Below are 16,919 nucleotides of genomic sequence, written 5' to 3' on the forward strand. Positions count from 1 at the left end.
ATCCTTAAAACTCCAGCTCTTGCAAATAAGTTTTTCCTGGGATAACAAAATATTCTTCAATTTTATGATATCAGAAAACGATTTCTCAGAAAATAAAATAGTTTCAATTTATTGATATTAATAAATGGAACTGTTGATTATATGGAGTAGGCATTGTCTAAATCAGTGAGCACCGTGTGCTTTAACCATACGTGTACCGTACGCGTCTGTGCGAGACTCGTAAAATAGTAAATAAAAGGACATAAAAAAAAAAGGGGGGTCGGAGGAGATTATTTGTTTTGCAATTGCAATCTTTGCATGGACTAGGTGCACCGGTAGGGTATGCGTCTTCTGCTTTTCTAGTAACACCCGCCGAGTTGCTCATAAAAAGTCAAGTCCGGGGTAGACAAACGAGGAAAGGAAAACTATGACCCATTAAATAAATCAGTTTTCATAGTGCAGATGGATACACCGTAACGATCCACGATTTCATGATGACGACAATAAAACTTCTGTAGTGATGACTTCAATCTTGTAGTCTGAATAAAGCTGAAATATTGCTGCTCGGGCGTTAAACCCAAATAATCAATCAATCAATCAAACTTGTAACAAAACAACCCTGTTCCAGAAGCCCAATTGTAAGAAGTCAAGCGCGATAAAAAGTCTGCGTAGTTACGACAGAAGATGATATTGAACCACATTTTTTCCGCATTCTGAATTTGAACTTTCATTATTTGTTTTAAAGCAGCCATCGAACTATGAACAAACAGTCAACATCGATATGCTTTGTCATTGAATATCGTGTATATATATACAACGTCTCAGAATGTGACGACTCTATTCGCTACACTGCTCCATCGGATCAAATTGATACAGGAAAGATAACGTAAACTTATAGAAGGGTCTGAAAAATTCCCAACGATGTTAGAACTGTCAAATTTGCGATGCAAATTTTTGGTCGTTCCCTCCGCGGGACTTGAACTCTTACCGCTGTGACATCTATGGCAACACCGCCTGCACTAAATCCAGCGCCCTAGACCACTCGGCCAGCAGGCTATATAAAAATATTGCTTTCGCTGGCCGGGTCATTCCTCCTCGTAGGATTAATCTAGGCTGTAACTTAGTACACGATGTATGGCTTATACAGCATTACTTGTTTGTATGCCGTTATATATTGTTGCGTTGGCTTAATCTATGTAGTTATAATTTGCAATAAATAAATATCGTAACGAACACAACTCTTTTGTCTTTTGACAGATTGATCCGGTCAAAAGCTTTGGCTTTTTTGAAAAAAGTAAGAAGAACTACAAATAAGCTAGTGAGAATTGTTAGTGGGAAGAATACAGAGGTTATCGATTGTGGCAGAATGCAAAAAAAAATCATTTGGGCAAAATATACCAGTGCACAGGAAATTAGTCACTTAGTGTTTTATACGCGACACATCCAAGCCCTTAATTTGTACAATATATCTTTTTTTGTATTTCGCATTCTAATTTGTATATCTTTTAAGATAAAATCAATTACTTGAGATTTAACTAGGCTAGTAAAACTGTTAGTCCAGAAAAAAATGCATAAAGGAAGTGAGAAGACATACATTTAAAAATCTCCTATCAACCGTTCCGAATTGGGTATAGTTTTCGTTATTTTTGTTTTGGTTTCTTTTCACTTTGTGCAATTGTATTCTGTGTTTATTGGTTAAACAAGGTCTGTATAAAAGAAAGGGTAATAAAAAAATTACCGAATTGGTAGACAAAAGCTAGGCAATAGTCGAAACATTCAAAAATGGCAAAAAATCTAGGCAAAAACCGGAAAGCCGGAAACAACCGCGAAGGTCCTGCCTTGGTGCAGGCATTTCTGATGAAAATGGTGGGTTAAATCAAGTTTTATAGCTCGCGAAACCTCCCCCTTCCATCACGGTTAAAACATGCCAACAAAGGACCGCGCAAAGGACGCCTAACTTGCGCAAATAAATAGCTCCTTTATCAGTGCTATATATAAAAGACTGAAACGCATTGCGTATTTAGAATTTTATATTAGATGCACAAAAATATAATCTTCACTTAAAAATTCATTATCTCGACATATTGATGGAAAATAACCGTCTCGAAACTCTTAACTGCTAGTCTTAATTCGGTCTACGCTTCGTTTACATATATGTTGTTTATTGCTATAAACGCCCATAATCTAAAAGTGGCACTGGAAAGAGGACTCCTTAATCAAGGATAAACGCAAACATATTCTGATATGTTTACTGTACATGGTTTTGAAAAAGCGAAAATATTTTTTTTATTTATATGTTGAGCAAATATGACTGTATAAAGTAGCTAGCAATTAATTTATTCTTCGAATGATTCTGAGCGGTCAATAATTATACATGTATGTGTCTTTTTAATTACACCATAAGAGACCAAGATAATTAATAACATATTGTCAATAAAGATAATGGGTGCCTACAACCCTAAATGGTTCTGACTGCTTGTTATCTCACAGATGCCTCGAGAGTGGATCATATTGCACGGGATTTCTCAGACGCATGTGCAGCGGATGTAGTTCTTCTTACTTTACATACTCGTTAATTATTTGGATCATATCAAAAAGTAGGAATATCAAAGATACATATCAAAATGGTAAGATTTTCCATTCAAAATATTCCAATTTTCATGTTTTCCCTTGTATAAAAACTCATTTATGTTTACATCTGTCTCTGAAAAATAGAAAAGGAGCACTGAATGAGGTGACTGGGAGGGGTAGATGATGGTACGGTACCATTTAGCCTTTGTAGCAATGTTTTTTCGGGGTGTTTTCTGTGTTTTATGTATTTCTAAAGGGATCGATGGTGGTATTATGGAAAATACTGAAGACTATGCGATAGTATGTAAGAAAGGGTTTTTAGTGATACCTGTATCAGTAGTAATAAAACTTTACCAATATTTATTTCAGTCTGAATTCAAAGTAACAGAAAAACAATTTAATGGTATGTACATGTATTTATTTTATTCCTTCCCCAAACTTATTTCAAAACGACGATAAATACTTTCCCCCTAGCTAAGCAAAATATGTTTTATATTATGGCGAGCTTATATATGCTTTGAGGTTGTGCCAAAATATAATTATGGTACCATGAAACTCACGTCTAACATTCATCAATATTGGCCTTGACTCAGTCGGTTCTATATTTATTATGCATTCGAAGAATATCTTGGTTGTGTGTTGGCAATAAATAAACGATTTAAAACTACAAAAAACAATTTTGAAAAAAAAGTTTGAAATCGTGAAGAATCTTCGTCTTGCTGCCAAATTTGGAGATCACGTGATGCGTAAAGGAATTTATGTGCTGTAATAATGAATAATAAATTGAAAAATGATTCTTCAATCATGTAGCACGTTTTAGATAGAGTTATTTTTACATCAAGGGTCTTAAATTAGCAGATATTATCAATTAAGCGTTTTGTCAGAAGAGAAGCTCTTCTATTTTTGATTTATCTTTTACAACTTTATAGTAAAAAGTTCTGCCAAATATTGATAGGATCTGTGATTATAGTATGATAAATAAACAGATTAAGACAGATTCCTGCTGGTTGTGTTTGCCAGTTACATGATTAACATGATTAAGATAAGAATCAGGAGAACACAGCACACACAGATAAATGTATTCATCTTTCTCAAGTGATAAAGAACAGACCCTAATGTTTACACTGCTTAATGATATACAATTAATTTTGTCTGAAGCACTACTATGGGCGTGCAAAATGCATCTTGAATCACAGGACGTATCAATAAACGATGCATGTGGGATAAACTTCGTCCTGACCGTAGGAGATTCGAAAGAGTTTCCAAGGAAAGTCGAAAAACATCTACTGGTATTATTATATCTTTTCGGGAGAAGATTGCAATTCGGCGCTATCTGAGGAACTAATTTATAACCTTAACAAAAAAAGGATTAAATATAGAAATTACCCAAACTCTGAAAACGACACAGGTAAAATCATTTAAGAAACGATTCGCTGTGCTTTAAATGCTAGTTCCATGGCTTCATTCTTTTTAGTAGTTGTGCATAGGATTTATTTCTTGTCTAAATAATAATGTTTTTGTATCAAGGATATGTTATTTTTATATTATGCCAAGTTCTTTACGACATTTGCCATCAAGATAATAAATCATCACCTCTGTAGTATAGTCTTGTAGATTATGATAGATTTTTATTGCATTAATTCACTTGATTCATTTTATAGCAACTTGAAATATATCGATACTTTTTTTTTCAATAGCAACATTTCAGGTAGATTTTTATGTTACTCTAAAAAATGGTTCTTAAGGTAGACTTCATTACTTTTCCACTGTGCCAAATGAAAACCGGTCAATCGATTTGAAAATACTGTAGATTCCAATCCGTCACTATTCATTTCTCGACTGACATTACGATTAACAACTTTAAAGAGGAGGCGACGACATATATTCGCGAATATTTATGCTGGCATTAGTTAGCGAAAATAAGTTGGTTGAACGGTGTTAATGATATCGACCGTAACGTCCGAGTCTTATTTCAATTGTACCATGTTTAAGAGAAATCAAGAATAGACCATCGTAAATCTACAATGAACAGACAAATAACATTAGTCCAATTGTGAAACCGTAAGTATAGACACCAAAATATAGATTTCAAGAATTCATCGATGCGTTCAATCATAAACTCGCAAGACAAATATAAGTCCAATGGATTGACCATCTATGTACTTATTTTCAGATGCACACAACACATTCAACTTATTCGACAAAAAAGGAAATGGTCAAGTATCTACAAAAGATTTAGGCAACATTTTTAAAAGTTTAGCATTACAAGTAGGAGCAGACAAATTGAAAGACTGGGCTGATGAAGTAGACGAAGATGGTATATATTATTTGTTCTCTTGTATACTGACATTTTTAATTCATTCGCTTGTTTCATTTAAGGTATATAGAGCACGTTTTACTGGAATAATTGCCCCATTTATCAGAGTATGGAAGGAACCATTCGAGTTTTTAAGGGTGATGGGATAACAATTTAACTTATACTGACCCTTTTTCGCACAAATATCGATCCACAACCCCCTCAACAACCATCAGAACTTCAGTCCAAACTAGTGAGAAATTTTTAATTCAAATTTGATCCAAACCTACCGATAAAAAAATCAAGTGCTGCTCCCGAATTTACAAAACGTTTTACCAATTGCAAGTTTGAAATATAAATTACAAAGCGTAATTTTGTCAAATATGACCATGTCCGGGATGTGTTCTTTCTGTCTGTTTCCCCATTTGTAATGTGCAAGGATAGAGTTGATGTTAATAACTGGGACCTTTAGTTAAGCGGACAACTTAAACGTTCTGTGAAGGTAGTAAGGAATAAATGGCTTCCTAGGTGTCGAAAAGATTAACTGGTTTTGAGTCAATAGACAGACAAAAAAACCTGCATGTTGCAGTATAAAATACTAGTATGTTAACCCTGTATGCCATAAAAAGTGTATTTACTGACCAAACAGTAGTATTAAGTCGCTTTAATACAGCACCAACGAAAATATATAAACCGGCTTTTTTTTGCGGGTCACACAGGCTTGGTTTTTAAAACTGAATTTTAGGAGTCCACATTACTTTTTACGGACTTACAAAATAATTTAAATGACTGATGTCGTGATTTGAGGTCAGGGATTTCCATAGTAAATACCACAATTTCAATGCAATGAAATTGCTGATGTATTGCACACTTTCCTGTGTTTTTTTCGATCCTCTTACTTTATATGTCCCGTTTCTTTTATCCTCTGTTTGTTTTTATTTGCTTTTTGCTATAGCTATACTGCTCATTTCAAACCTCTCTTTGAAACATTCCCATGCATGCTGTAGTTGGTCACCTAACTGCACATTCGCTGTGCCGGTCAAACTTTTCTTTCGGATATATATCCATGCAGTATTTGCTTCAAACTTCAAACTTTGCTTTGGTTTCATTTTGATGTGAATTAATATTGCAACGCTGCAGACGTCGCCTAGCTATAAGGTATGCCAGTCTTTTGTGTATCAAGTTATTTTTTGAAGACATATTTTAGCTAGAACTTTTCAAATGAATCTAATTGATTTTATTGCCTTACATGCATATATATTTGTAGCCCTTGGATATGTAGAATGGGATGGCTTCAAAGTACTTTTCGAAAGGAAATTAAAAGAGGATGAAGACGAAAGAGAATTGAGAGAGGCTTTCCGAGTATTAGATAAACAAAATAAAGGAACAATTCCAGTAGACGATTTAAGATGGATTTTGAAGAGTTTAGGTGATGATTTAACGGAAGAAGAACTAGATGATATGATCAACGAAACTGATACAGACGGCAGTGGTACAGTAGATTATGAAGGTAGGCGTCCCGCAATCTTTCAGGTGCTTTCACAAAAAAAATGTAAACAATTACACTGAGGTCATATCATTCTTGGAAACGAAGAACTGTAGCACCACTTACAACGTACTAAAATATAAAACAAAAACAGCACAAAACCGTATCTACTGAATAGTTACTCACTTGGTAATGAAGGAAGTCAATCCTAAGATCTTCTTTTCCTTCAGAGTTTCTGTCCATGAACTGCACGATTTTTGAAATCATTCAAGTATTCATTCTTTACTTGAAAGTTAGCAATACTGAAAACCACAGATATCTACTAAAAAAAACATGATAAATTACTATTTTTACCAAAAATACATTAAATGTTAAGATCCCAGTTTCATTTATTGAAACATACTAGTACTGGAAAGCCCAATTTATTTAAGAAAAAGGCAATAGTTTTAAATAAGAACAGTATTAATTCAGAAAGAACAGTTGAAACCTAATTAAAGACTACTGGTTTTACTGCTGCTTTAGTATTGGTTGTCTGTACCATTAGTTACCGTGGACAGCAAACATTGTCTTGCAAGTAACTTCCTTCTCAATTTTCTGCTCGTACATGTGTATAGTGTATAAGTTGTTCCACAGCTCACCAAAACAAATACGGGTTCAAGTTACAAGGAGTACTATATGTGCGTGTGTGTTTTAATCTAGAAACATAGTTTTCGTGTACTTTAGTATTAGTAGTCTCTTCAGTTCTTAGTGTTTATAGTTGTTAGTTCCTGGTGTATGATTTCTTTTGCGAAGTCTTTTATTTAGAGTTAGTAGCGTAAATATGTGTGTATCCCTTGTTTATTTGTGGGTGCGTTTACGAAATAACGACCAATCTTAAAATCTTTTTTTTTCAAATTCATATCGGTTTTAAATGTCGAATAAAAAATCATTAATTGTTTGATAAATTTATGAAATGCGTTTCCTTTGTTTTGGGTAGTAAATATTGTTATCAAAGTTGCCAATGATTTCATTTTAAATTCAATCCCAATTTAAGCCTGATTTCAAAATACTCAATGTGTGAACGCATCTCGTAACCATATAGACTTTACTTTCGTAGAATAATCATTACATGTACGTGTATTCTTAGTATAATAAGTTTGTGCATTTGCATGTGTATTTAGTATATTCATTTTGTTTTTTCAGAATTCAAAAGTCTGATGACCTCTGATTGAATGATAGTCACTTGAGAAAGGGTACAAGTTCCGGTTGTTTGCTACATTTGCACGCATGCGTGATTCCGACTGGTCGCCATATCAAATTTTTGTAGAAGGATGTCATCCTGATCAGTTGTAACATGTCCCACATCATTTTGAGCTAAATTTATCAGAGACACTGCAGCGTGTCCTTTCCTCGTCAAACAATTTACCTTGTTAAAAAGGAACATACGATGTTGATATCATTTTAAGATGATTGTGTCTTCCCACCATTCCATATTTAACTTGCGCACTAACTGCCTGCTTTCCATCTTGCTCTATATATCTTTAGACAGTCTATTGCTTCTTGCATTAAAGCTAACTTTTTCAAGCTAGATTGGCAATTGAAAGTTAGGTTGCCGAACTAGATGAAACTGCGGAAGTACACGCAGCTTGTCTTTGGCGCTGTTGATATAAACATTTCTTCTGTTAATTCCAGAGTTTTGTCATCTGATGATGGGTTAATACAGACGGTGGAGAAAATATCCTTGCTACATAAACCGACAGTTCCCATGGAAACGGAATTCTTGAAATCATTGAGATTGATGGTCAAATAATAACCACAATTCGAAAGTTTCTTTGCACTGTACAGTTTTAGGTCTCCTTGCCCAGAACTATTTCGTGTCAGTTATAATTATATTCCACCAATTTATCAAACAAGTTACTTACTTTCGCGATAACTACAACGGGCAAAGAAACCAATTTTAATTTGGAATGTTACTAACATATTAAGTTCAAAATCATTAGTTTAGCAATAATGATGTAGCAAGTGATTTAGTAGACTTGATATGCAGCAACATCATTCTCAATGATTATTTCATAGACATTTTATCCAACAATGTGTGTTTGTTGTTTTCGGAAGTTGTATTTGTTTACTTGTATATATAATAATTAAAACAAACCCATTTACATTGTAAATCACCCATGTTGTCTTGTATGTCTCGGCTTTGTAAATGAACAAATTAAGAATATTTGCATTGAACAAACTATTAAAAAGCTGACTAAATCCTGTCACTCTCTGCTTGGCGACTATCAGTTTAGACATATTTAACTCAATGCACACAATAATTTCCACACTTTAAAACATGGAACGTTGCACTGTGCATGACAAAATGCTCCAAAACCGCACGTAATCTACTAATGCTTTTTATATGGTAAGGATTGATCGTCAGTGGTTACCTTCTAAGGTCTCTGGATTTTGATTTTTCAAAACTTCAACTATGAATCGTTGTGATTGATCAAGTATTAGTTGTAAACGACCAATCACAATGATTTAGATTCTAAATCTATCTCCAGAGAGCCAGTCTCCATCTGACAATTTCGTAATGTTTCTTTATTTTTTTTTATTTCGTAGATGTTTTGTTTTATTGGGAAGATCACAATAAGTATTCATAACATTTGTTGTAAGATAAAATAATATATAATTTATTCAGTGTTCCGATTATGTCATGATTTCCTATGACATCATAATAAAAAAATGAGAACTATTTTTATTCGTTTCTTTTTAGCTTGGTTCATACTGAGCGATTTACAATGCAAAGATAGTTACATGTACTTAGATGTATGAAGTGGCATTCCTTCACTCGGAACTACTTGGCCAAAAATAACCTCATAATATCTACTATTCATATAGCCAGTAGGTCTTTTAATGCTTGTATATCATGACGTTATCATCCTCGTCTGTAGACACTTGGTTTCCAGACAATAATTTTAGTACATATTTTGGTATTTTGTTATTAAAAAGTATCGAAATTATTTTGGGAGTTATGACCTTACTCGTCTATGTGTCGGGGTATAAAATGAGCATATGAAGTTAATGGATCACTTACTCCAGCAGTGTTAGAGGTTGTCTGGCGAGCTATTTTCTGACTTGGTGCCATCCAAGCCTTGGGATATGGAGGAACGGAATTCCTACCTCTTACGTTGTAGGAGTAATGGATCACTGTGAATTTGTATCACGTGATTTCATGCCTGCAATGGAAGGCTGAAATTGGTTGGTCGGAATGTGGTTATTGAATGCAAAGAAATTTGGATACCACAAACCCTTAAGGTACTTTTTTTACTGTTCTTTGATGATTTTATCCGTAGCCTTTTGAAAAATGTTTAAACATAGTTGTAAGGTACTGTTAAGGAAGTAGGGAGCCAGACACAATTTTCTTTTTATCCTGACAATAACTTGGGTAAATATATACATATCTCTCAGAAATTATGCCAAAAAATGCCAATCCACAAAAGGAAGATCGAACTTTAACTGTTATGTACGAGGGACCAAAGGGTACAACGAACAAACATTTTCCAGATGTCGGGATCAACGACTTGGGTAAAAGTGATATGGATTTCTTTCAAATAGTACCTCAAGACTCCATACAACCCGTCCAACCGACCACCAATGGAAGGCTAGGATTGAATTTGGGAGTTATGACTTGAGCAGTTTATGACTGAGGGACCAGAAACTTGCATTTTGCTGATTTCCAGACAATAACTTGAGTATAAGAGAATTCGTGATATGACCGTTATTATACTTCGTAATTAAAATCAAAATACGTTTTGAAAAAGGGAGGGAAGTGTGAGGACATCTATGTTAATAACTTGCATTTATACAACCGCAAAAATGTGGTAGTATTATATTACAATGCTGTCGTCGTCGTTTTGATATTTTCGTTTCCGTGCAATAATTTAATTTTGATATATTGTTACACTAACTAGAGGCCAATGGGGGTAAAATAGGTGTTTATTTAAAACTTACATGGATATAGAATGTTTATTTCTCATTCAATTTTGACAATTTTTTTTTTAATTTCTCTCTTTTAAAATTCACTGTTAAGATATTTTTACAGATTTAAAATTCAGTCTCTACGGGTGGAAATGGGGTCAACATCATAAAAAAAAATCTATTTTTTGTTTTAGTCCGATTTTGATTTTTTAAATTGTAGTGCTTGGACTGAAATGACTCCCTGTGCAACCCCCACTCATCAACCAAAATACGATTTTCAGTTGCCCTTATACTCCCATTTACGATAGTTTTTGTCGCAAAAAAAAAACTGAAGCATTTTAGTATTTTTTTGGCTACTTTTTATACCTTGTCGAGTCAAAAATCCATTTTTTTACGTTTTTTTGATTCTTCGAACTTCTTCCATCTACAAAACAAAATAAAATGACATATATCATCATTCAGCCCAATGTCTCAGCTTTACAAGGGTGCCAAGAAAGTTGCGATAACACAAAAAAATCCATTTAGGGTTTGGGGGTAAAATGAAGAAAGGTACCCGTACCCCACCGAAAAATCGCTAAAATTGACATATTTGTCCACGTCAAAACCCCTAGAGTAGTTATGCTTCAGTGAACTGTGTTTTCTGTTTAGTAGTATTACAATTAATACTTCTGGGGTTCATTTTGATGAATTTTCTGTAGTCAGAATTTATCCAAAAAAATAAAAGCGAAAAATAGGATTTTCGATTTTTCCATAAAAATAAGTCATATAAATTCGACTCTACAAGTTATTGCTCAAATATAACGTCTCAAATTTGGTATCATTCGGTAGATAACTTAATATTCTACATGTATAAACCACGAAAAACTACTTTTCAAGAAATAATTTCCAAAAATGTTAAAAATATTACCCCTACCCCTGGAAAACTAGTATCAGTATCAACCAGGATGCTCATTAGTGTAAAAATATTTTATTTTGAAATTCAAACAATAGTATAATAACATAAATACAATGTAAGCAAAGGATTCGGAAACAAGCTTTAAGCTTTTATAAATCCGTTTCCTAGGTAAATAAATGACAAATTTGTATATATAGTGCATGCTCGTACTCAAAAAATATTTACGAACAATTAAATAAAATATGATGAAAACTTAGATTTTTGGTATACAATATGAAATTGAAAATGAAGATGAAAAAGAGAGGGAAAATGACTTGCTGTGCAAAAGTACAGTGAATGTTAGTTTTAAAATATACAAAATAGTCAAGTAAATCTCTTACTTTTGATAATAAACAACTGAATGAAGTTAAATATGGCAATGTTTTGGTCATCATTCAGTTGGTTAGATCCAAAGATTAGAAGATTTGTATCGATTTCAACATAGATTTCAGCTAGCCAGGCTAGAAGTTCAGTTCTTAGGGTTCGATATTTTGGACAGTAGAATAAAAAGTGATAGTGGTTTCAATTTCGCCACAAGTACAAGTAGGTGAATTGACAAGATTTTTTTAAAAATAAATGGGAATTAAGGGCGCTAGAACTCAATCACAGTCGTGAATGTAGTATTTGTCCTAACCTTGTACCGGTATAATAGTAAGCTGGTACTTTATCATTTTGACTACGGATTAGGTGCTTAAAGATTGCAGTAGAATCTACTGACTTGATATTTACATCTAATTCGTTCCAGAGTTTTACTGTTGTAAGTAAAAAATAGTCTGCGTAAAGATTAGTGCGAGTAAAAATGTTAGTGATATTATTTGCTTGTCTAGTACTATGATTGCGACGATTTGAAATTGTATCAGGGAACAAGATCTGATAGGTAATTGGGTGTTTTGTTATTTAACATTTTATGGAAAAGAACAAGTTAACGAGTTTTACGTTTGGAGGCCAAAGTTTCCCATTGAGTTTCTTCATAAAGTTTTTGTAAAGAAGTAAGCCTTGTCCAACCAGTTACAATTCTTGCTGCATCAATTTTAACATTTTCTAACTTATCTATCAAAGTTTGATTTTGAGTATCCCAAATGACATCGGCATATTCTAAAATGGGTCGAATGAAAGACGTATATAACTTTTCCGAAGTAAATCTATCAAGAATCGTTCTACATTTCCTTAGAACATTTAATCGGTTATATGCTTTTTTGATAATGTAATCGGTATGATCATGCCAAGAGCCGTTGTTCGAAATCATTAGACCAAGATTCGTATGATTGTCTACAGACTGAATAGGCTGATTATTCAAATATAACGTGGGGTGAACAGGTTTATTGTTTTTCCGAGAAATAGTAAAAGTCTCTGTTTTTCTGGCGTTGAAGTTAACTAACCATTGTTTAGACCATTTATGAATTTAACGAAGTCGTCATTAAGTATGGAGGCTGTGTCGTTAGGGGAATCGACTACCAGGAAGTATGGAGGCTGTGTCGTTAGGGGAATCGACTACGAGGAAGTATGGAGGCTGTGTCGTTAGGAAATCGACTACCAGGAAGTATGGAGGCTGTGTCGTTAGGGGAATCGACTACGAGGAAGTATGGAGGCTGTGTCGTTAGGGGAATCTACTACGAGGAAGAGACTGGTATCATCCGCAAATAATCTGATGTTTGCTTTTATATCAGTTATTATATCATTGATAAATAAGATAAATAACAGGGGACCAAGAATAGAGCTTTGGCGATTATGATAAAATCTTAATTTCAGTGGGCTGAAGGAGAATTGGTTTCTCCCATGAAAGTCGGAAATGTAAAATGGCGAAAAATCCATGCCGGCGGTTAAAATATCACGTGCCTTAGAATGGGAGAAATAAGAATAATCACCAAGACACAATGAAAACAGACAATAAAATGAATTATACCCACATACCCGTTCGTGCATATGGGATACTTGTATACAGAAACGAAAAAAATATTGTCATGATGCCATAACCATATAAAGGAATCGAGGGTCAAAAGGACCCAAACATTTTCCTTGCTTCCAGTCAATACGTTGAGTAAAATTGTATGGATTTCCATGAATTTTCCATACCACAATAAGTTTAGTGTTTTTAAAGAGTTATATTCTTTTCTTTTAGGAATTATAAGGTTAAAGTGGAGTCAGACCTAGGCATTTTCTTTTAATTTGAATAAATTGTAAATTTTGTATGCCTATTCTATGATCATTGGGTCAGAATTAAACATTATATCAAACCTGAGTTCCCAGCTGTATCACAAGCTAAATTCAGATCAGAGCTGTATCAATTTAGAATGTTTTGTCATACTTGTCCCTACTGTTCAGGGTTCGATATTTCTTGTCGTATCAAGCTATGCCATGCGAAGCATTTTATTTCTAATAGATCTTCATACAGTTCCAAAGGGTCCAAATTTAATTTAAGACTTTTGTTATCGTAACCTCTACATACATTGGATGGAATATAGGACTTAGTAATCACCTAGTACGTCTGCTTTTTAAGAACATCCTCTTCTTTTCAATGGATTCCAAAGAAATTTGGGAAAAGTTTAACTATTATATGAATATTCAGAGGAATCAAGATTATTATTGTTTGATGCATCCATCTGAGACGTTTTACATGTTGCAATCGGGGATATCCATCAGTGAATTCCTTAACAGTTCCAACTGAAGTTTCATAAATAAAATGAGTTTTGATATGTTCTATGACCTCTATTAATTCTGTCAGAGAACTACACTGTACCTTACGTTGAATAAAAATGCTAACTGAGTTGTATCAAGCTTGAATGTTGTGTCTATACTTGCACCAACTATTAAGGATTCAATATTTGCGGTTAAATCAAGCTGCGCCATGCAAATTATTTTATTATTCTTTGCATCTATAATACAAATTCATCGGTAGCTTATTTCACAGATTCAGATTTATTGCTTGCCTTTTCGTTATAATTTTAGCCACTTATATATGTTATGAAGAAATCCACAAGCTTTGTGACAACATCGATATTTTTTTTATATTAACAAAATTTCCATCTTCATAATTTTTAAAGAGAATTAATTATACCAAAGTGTTTACAGAAGATGTTCGCACTTTTGAATAAATCTTTACAAAAAATGGTGGAAAATAAATCTTGCTCCATTCGAAGACTTCATCCAGCCTTGGTATACAGTGGAGGGAAATTACCAGACATAAGAGATGATTCATTTGATTGCAGATAGACAGCGATTAAGATAAATCTGATAGGACAAGAAGACTGAAAACCCTAAATAAAAATTTAGAATACAAAAATAATATTAATCTGACATTTTTTACATTTTGAAAAGTAAAATGAGGTGTTTACCGGCAGAACGTTTATTCTTGTCAGGTAAAAACTTCCCATTACGTTTCTACATATGATTTTCCCGCCAACTATCCCCTGACCCCATTTGAAAGAGGATATCTCGAATAAATGTTTGTAATAATCTTGTACAATTTTATGTAAAAAATCTTTTAACGTAGATTTAAAATAAAGTGTTTACAACTTATTTTTAAAAAAATATGCTTATTGAAAGTATAATTTAGAAATGAATTTGCAAGACAACTCAACCAGATGTTCCATTTAAGTTTAAAACAAAGCTAAGTTTAACGACTTTCTTAAATCTTTCAATGCGCCTAAATTCTTGTTCCAAATGCACTCTACGTAGCAAAAGGTGCCGCACATTAGAATCATACCGTTTGCTACATATGATTGTCATATGAATCGATCATGATTTAATGATACTATTTTTCAGTTTACATATGGTTATCGCATGCTTATCATATGATAACCATGTTTTCACAAACATATGAATATCATATATTTTCAGGCCAAAATTAGCATATTAGAATCATATGATACTCATATCATATGTAAATTATCATATGATAATCATATGAATACCATATGATAATCGTACAAATCGAGCACCACATGATTATCATATGGGATACAATATCTTCATCATTTTTCATCACAAGTGAAATGTTCGAAGGCTTAAGTTTGTCGTGTGTATCGATAACACTTCAAAAACAATCGTATAGCCTACGTACTTCCGTAAATAATAGGACATATCAAAGGTTTTGGGTGACCATCTTAAAAAAAATACATTGCTAGAGGTTGTCTGGCAAGCTATTTTTTTTACTTGGTCCCATTCCAACTTCTTACGTTGTAGGGGAACATAATGCTAGTGAGTCAGTCTTAACTATTCGTATGAAACAATAAAATGTCACAATTATATAATTGCCAGAAAGCCTGTATCACGATGTACTTGTTCATATTTTATAACAGCAAACCTAAATCTCCATCCCTCGTTCCCGAGGAACTAGTTATCCAAAAAATACATATTAGCTTACCTCAATAAAAGGTAACAACCGTCATTTCTTAGGATCAAACTCGGGCATCATTAAAAAGCAACGATATATCTCACCCTCCCGCGCAAAAATACTAAAACGTCACCAGTGGAATAATTCAAATGCGTCAAAATTCAAAACCATGAAAACAAAGACGACCTACATACACGATGTAACGATTTGAATAAAATAGATTACATAAAAAAAGGAAAACAAGGAAAACAAGACGTCATACACACAAAAAAATCCATCATGACTCTTATTGCTGCTAAACTATTACCAGGCCCGTAGCTGAGGCCAAATTGAAGTGAAGGCAAAATTATGGCAGGGGGTCTGGGGGCCGCTTAAGGCTCCGCGGAGATAGCGTTTTAGAGCATCATTTATGCCTCTCCTGGATGTATTTTATCTCAAAAAAAAAAGAAAAAAAAATTGGCAAAATTAAGTGCAGGCAAAAGCTTTTTTGCCTAACTGCAGCTACGCGCCTGATTACCGGATTATACTCAGTTGCAATAAGACGATTGCCGCTGACGGAACAAGACTTGCTTTCCCTTCCGGAGCACTTGATTTTGTGGGTGTTCATATTGCTATTGCTTAACTGAAATGGTCCCATAAAAGAATCACACCTCAGTATCTGATACCTCAGTGCAATAAGATCATGTTTAGGTACGAGATTCACTTTTCTTCAGAATTAAAATAATTCATGCAATTGTGTTTAGTGCTGAATTATCTTTCTTTTCACGATGACTTTACTATTGGGTCCTAAAATGTAAATGAGTTGTTATAACAGATGAATTATGCACAAAATGAAGAATAAAAAGTGCGTGTGAACTAACAATGAAGCTATTTTTTTTTGTGAGGACTTCCCGGTGTCACTATCTGTTTTGTTTTACTTTTTAGCATAATATGAGCACAACGAAGGAACGAAAGAAACTTAGTGCAAGAATTCGAAAAAATTAATTGCCACTTTATCCTGGTGGTTTAACTTGGTTTCTTTCATCAACCTTTTATTTAAAGAAAGTGCACACTGTTATTTATTTCCCTTTTTCACTAAATGAAGAGAATTAACAAAATTACTGAACTGATAAAATCTAGGCAACAGTCAAAAGGAAAGTCCGTATGACAATATCAGAGACCGGAATCTTGGAAACTACCGCCTGAATTGGTACAGGTATTTCCGAAATGAAAGGTGAGTTAAACCAGGTTTAAAACATGCTAAACCTCTCGCTTTCATTTCGGTTCGTCAGTTCCGATATATATTTCAACTCAAATAGGCAGCACAAAATTCAAATCCATTCTCCAAATTTAGGCATATTAATGGAGAAAACATCGCCAATATATCAATATGTGA

The 16,919-nt window shown here is 33.7% G+C and overlaps 1 protein-coding gene across 2 annotated transcripts; it reads left to right on the top strand.

Moving 5' to 3' along the window:
- The first annotated feature begins 2,506 nt into the window (after nucleotides 1-2,506).
- LOC148619478 (troponin C-like) lies at nucleotides 2,507-9,051 on the top strand. 2 transcript variants are annotated; one of them, XM_088579381.1, is made up of 5 exons: nucleotides 2,507-2,606; nucleotides 2,920-2,953; nucleotides 4,724-4,867; nucleotides 6,114-6,356; nucleotides 7,515-9,051. In XM_088579381.1, the coding sequence occupies exons 1-5, from the start codon at nucleotides 2,604-2,606 to the stop codon at nucleotides 7,541-7,543; spliced, it is 453 nt and encodes a 150-aa protein (XP_088435507.1). In that variant the 5' UTR covers nucleotides 2,507-2,603; the 3' UTR covers nucleotides 7,544-9,051. The 2 variants fall into 2 exon arrangements, with proteins under 2 accessions (XP_088435507.1, XP_088435509.1); XM_088579383.1 differs by having other exon boundaries at nucleotides 8,004-8,178.
- Nucleotides 9,052-16,919: the final 7,868 nt, after the last annotated feature.

Source organism: Perna viridis, chromosome 4 (assembly GCF_037379345.1).
Source record: "Perna viridis isolate PV_CMFRI_1.1 ecotype Kerala chromosome 4, ASM3737934v1, whole genome shotgun sequence".
Classification (NCBI taxonomy): domain Eukaryota; kingdom Metazoa; phylum Mollusca; class Bivalvia; order Mytilida; family Mytilidae; genus Perna; species Perna viridis.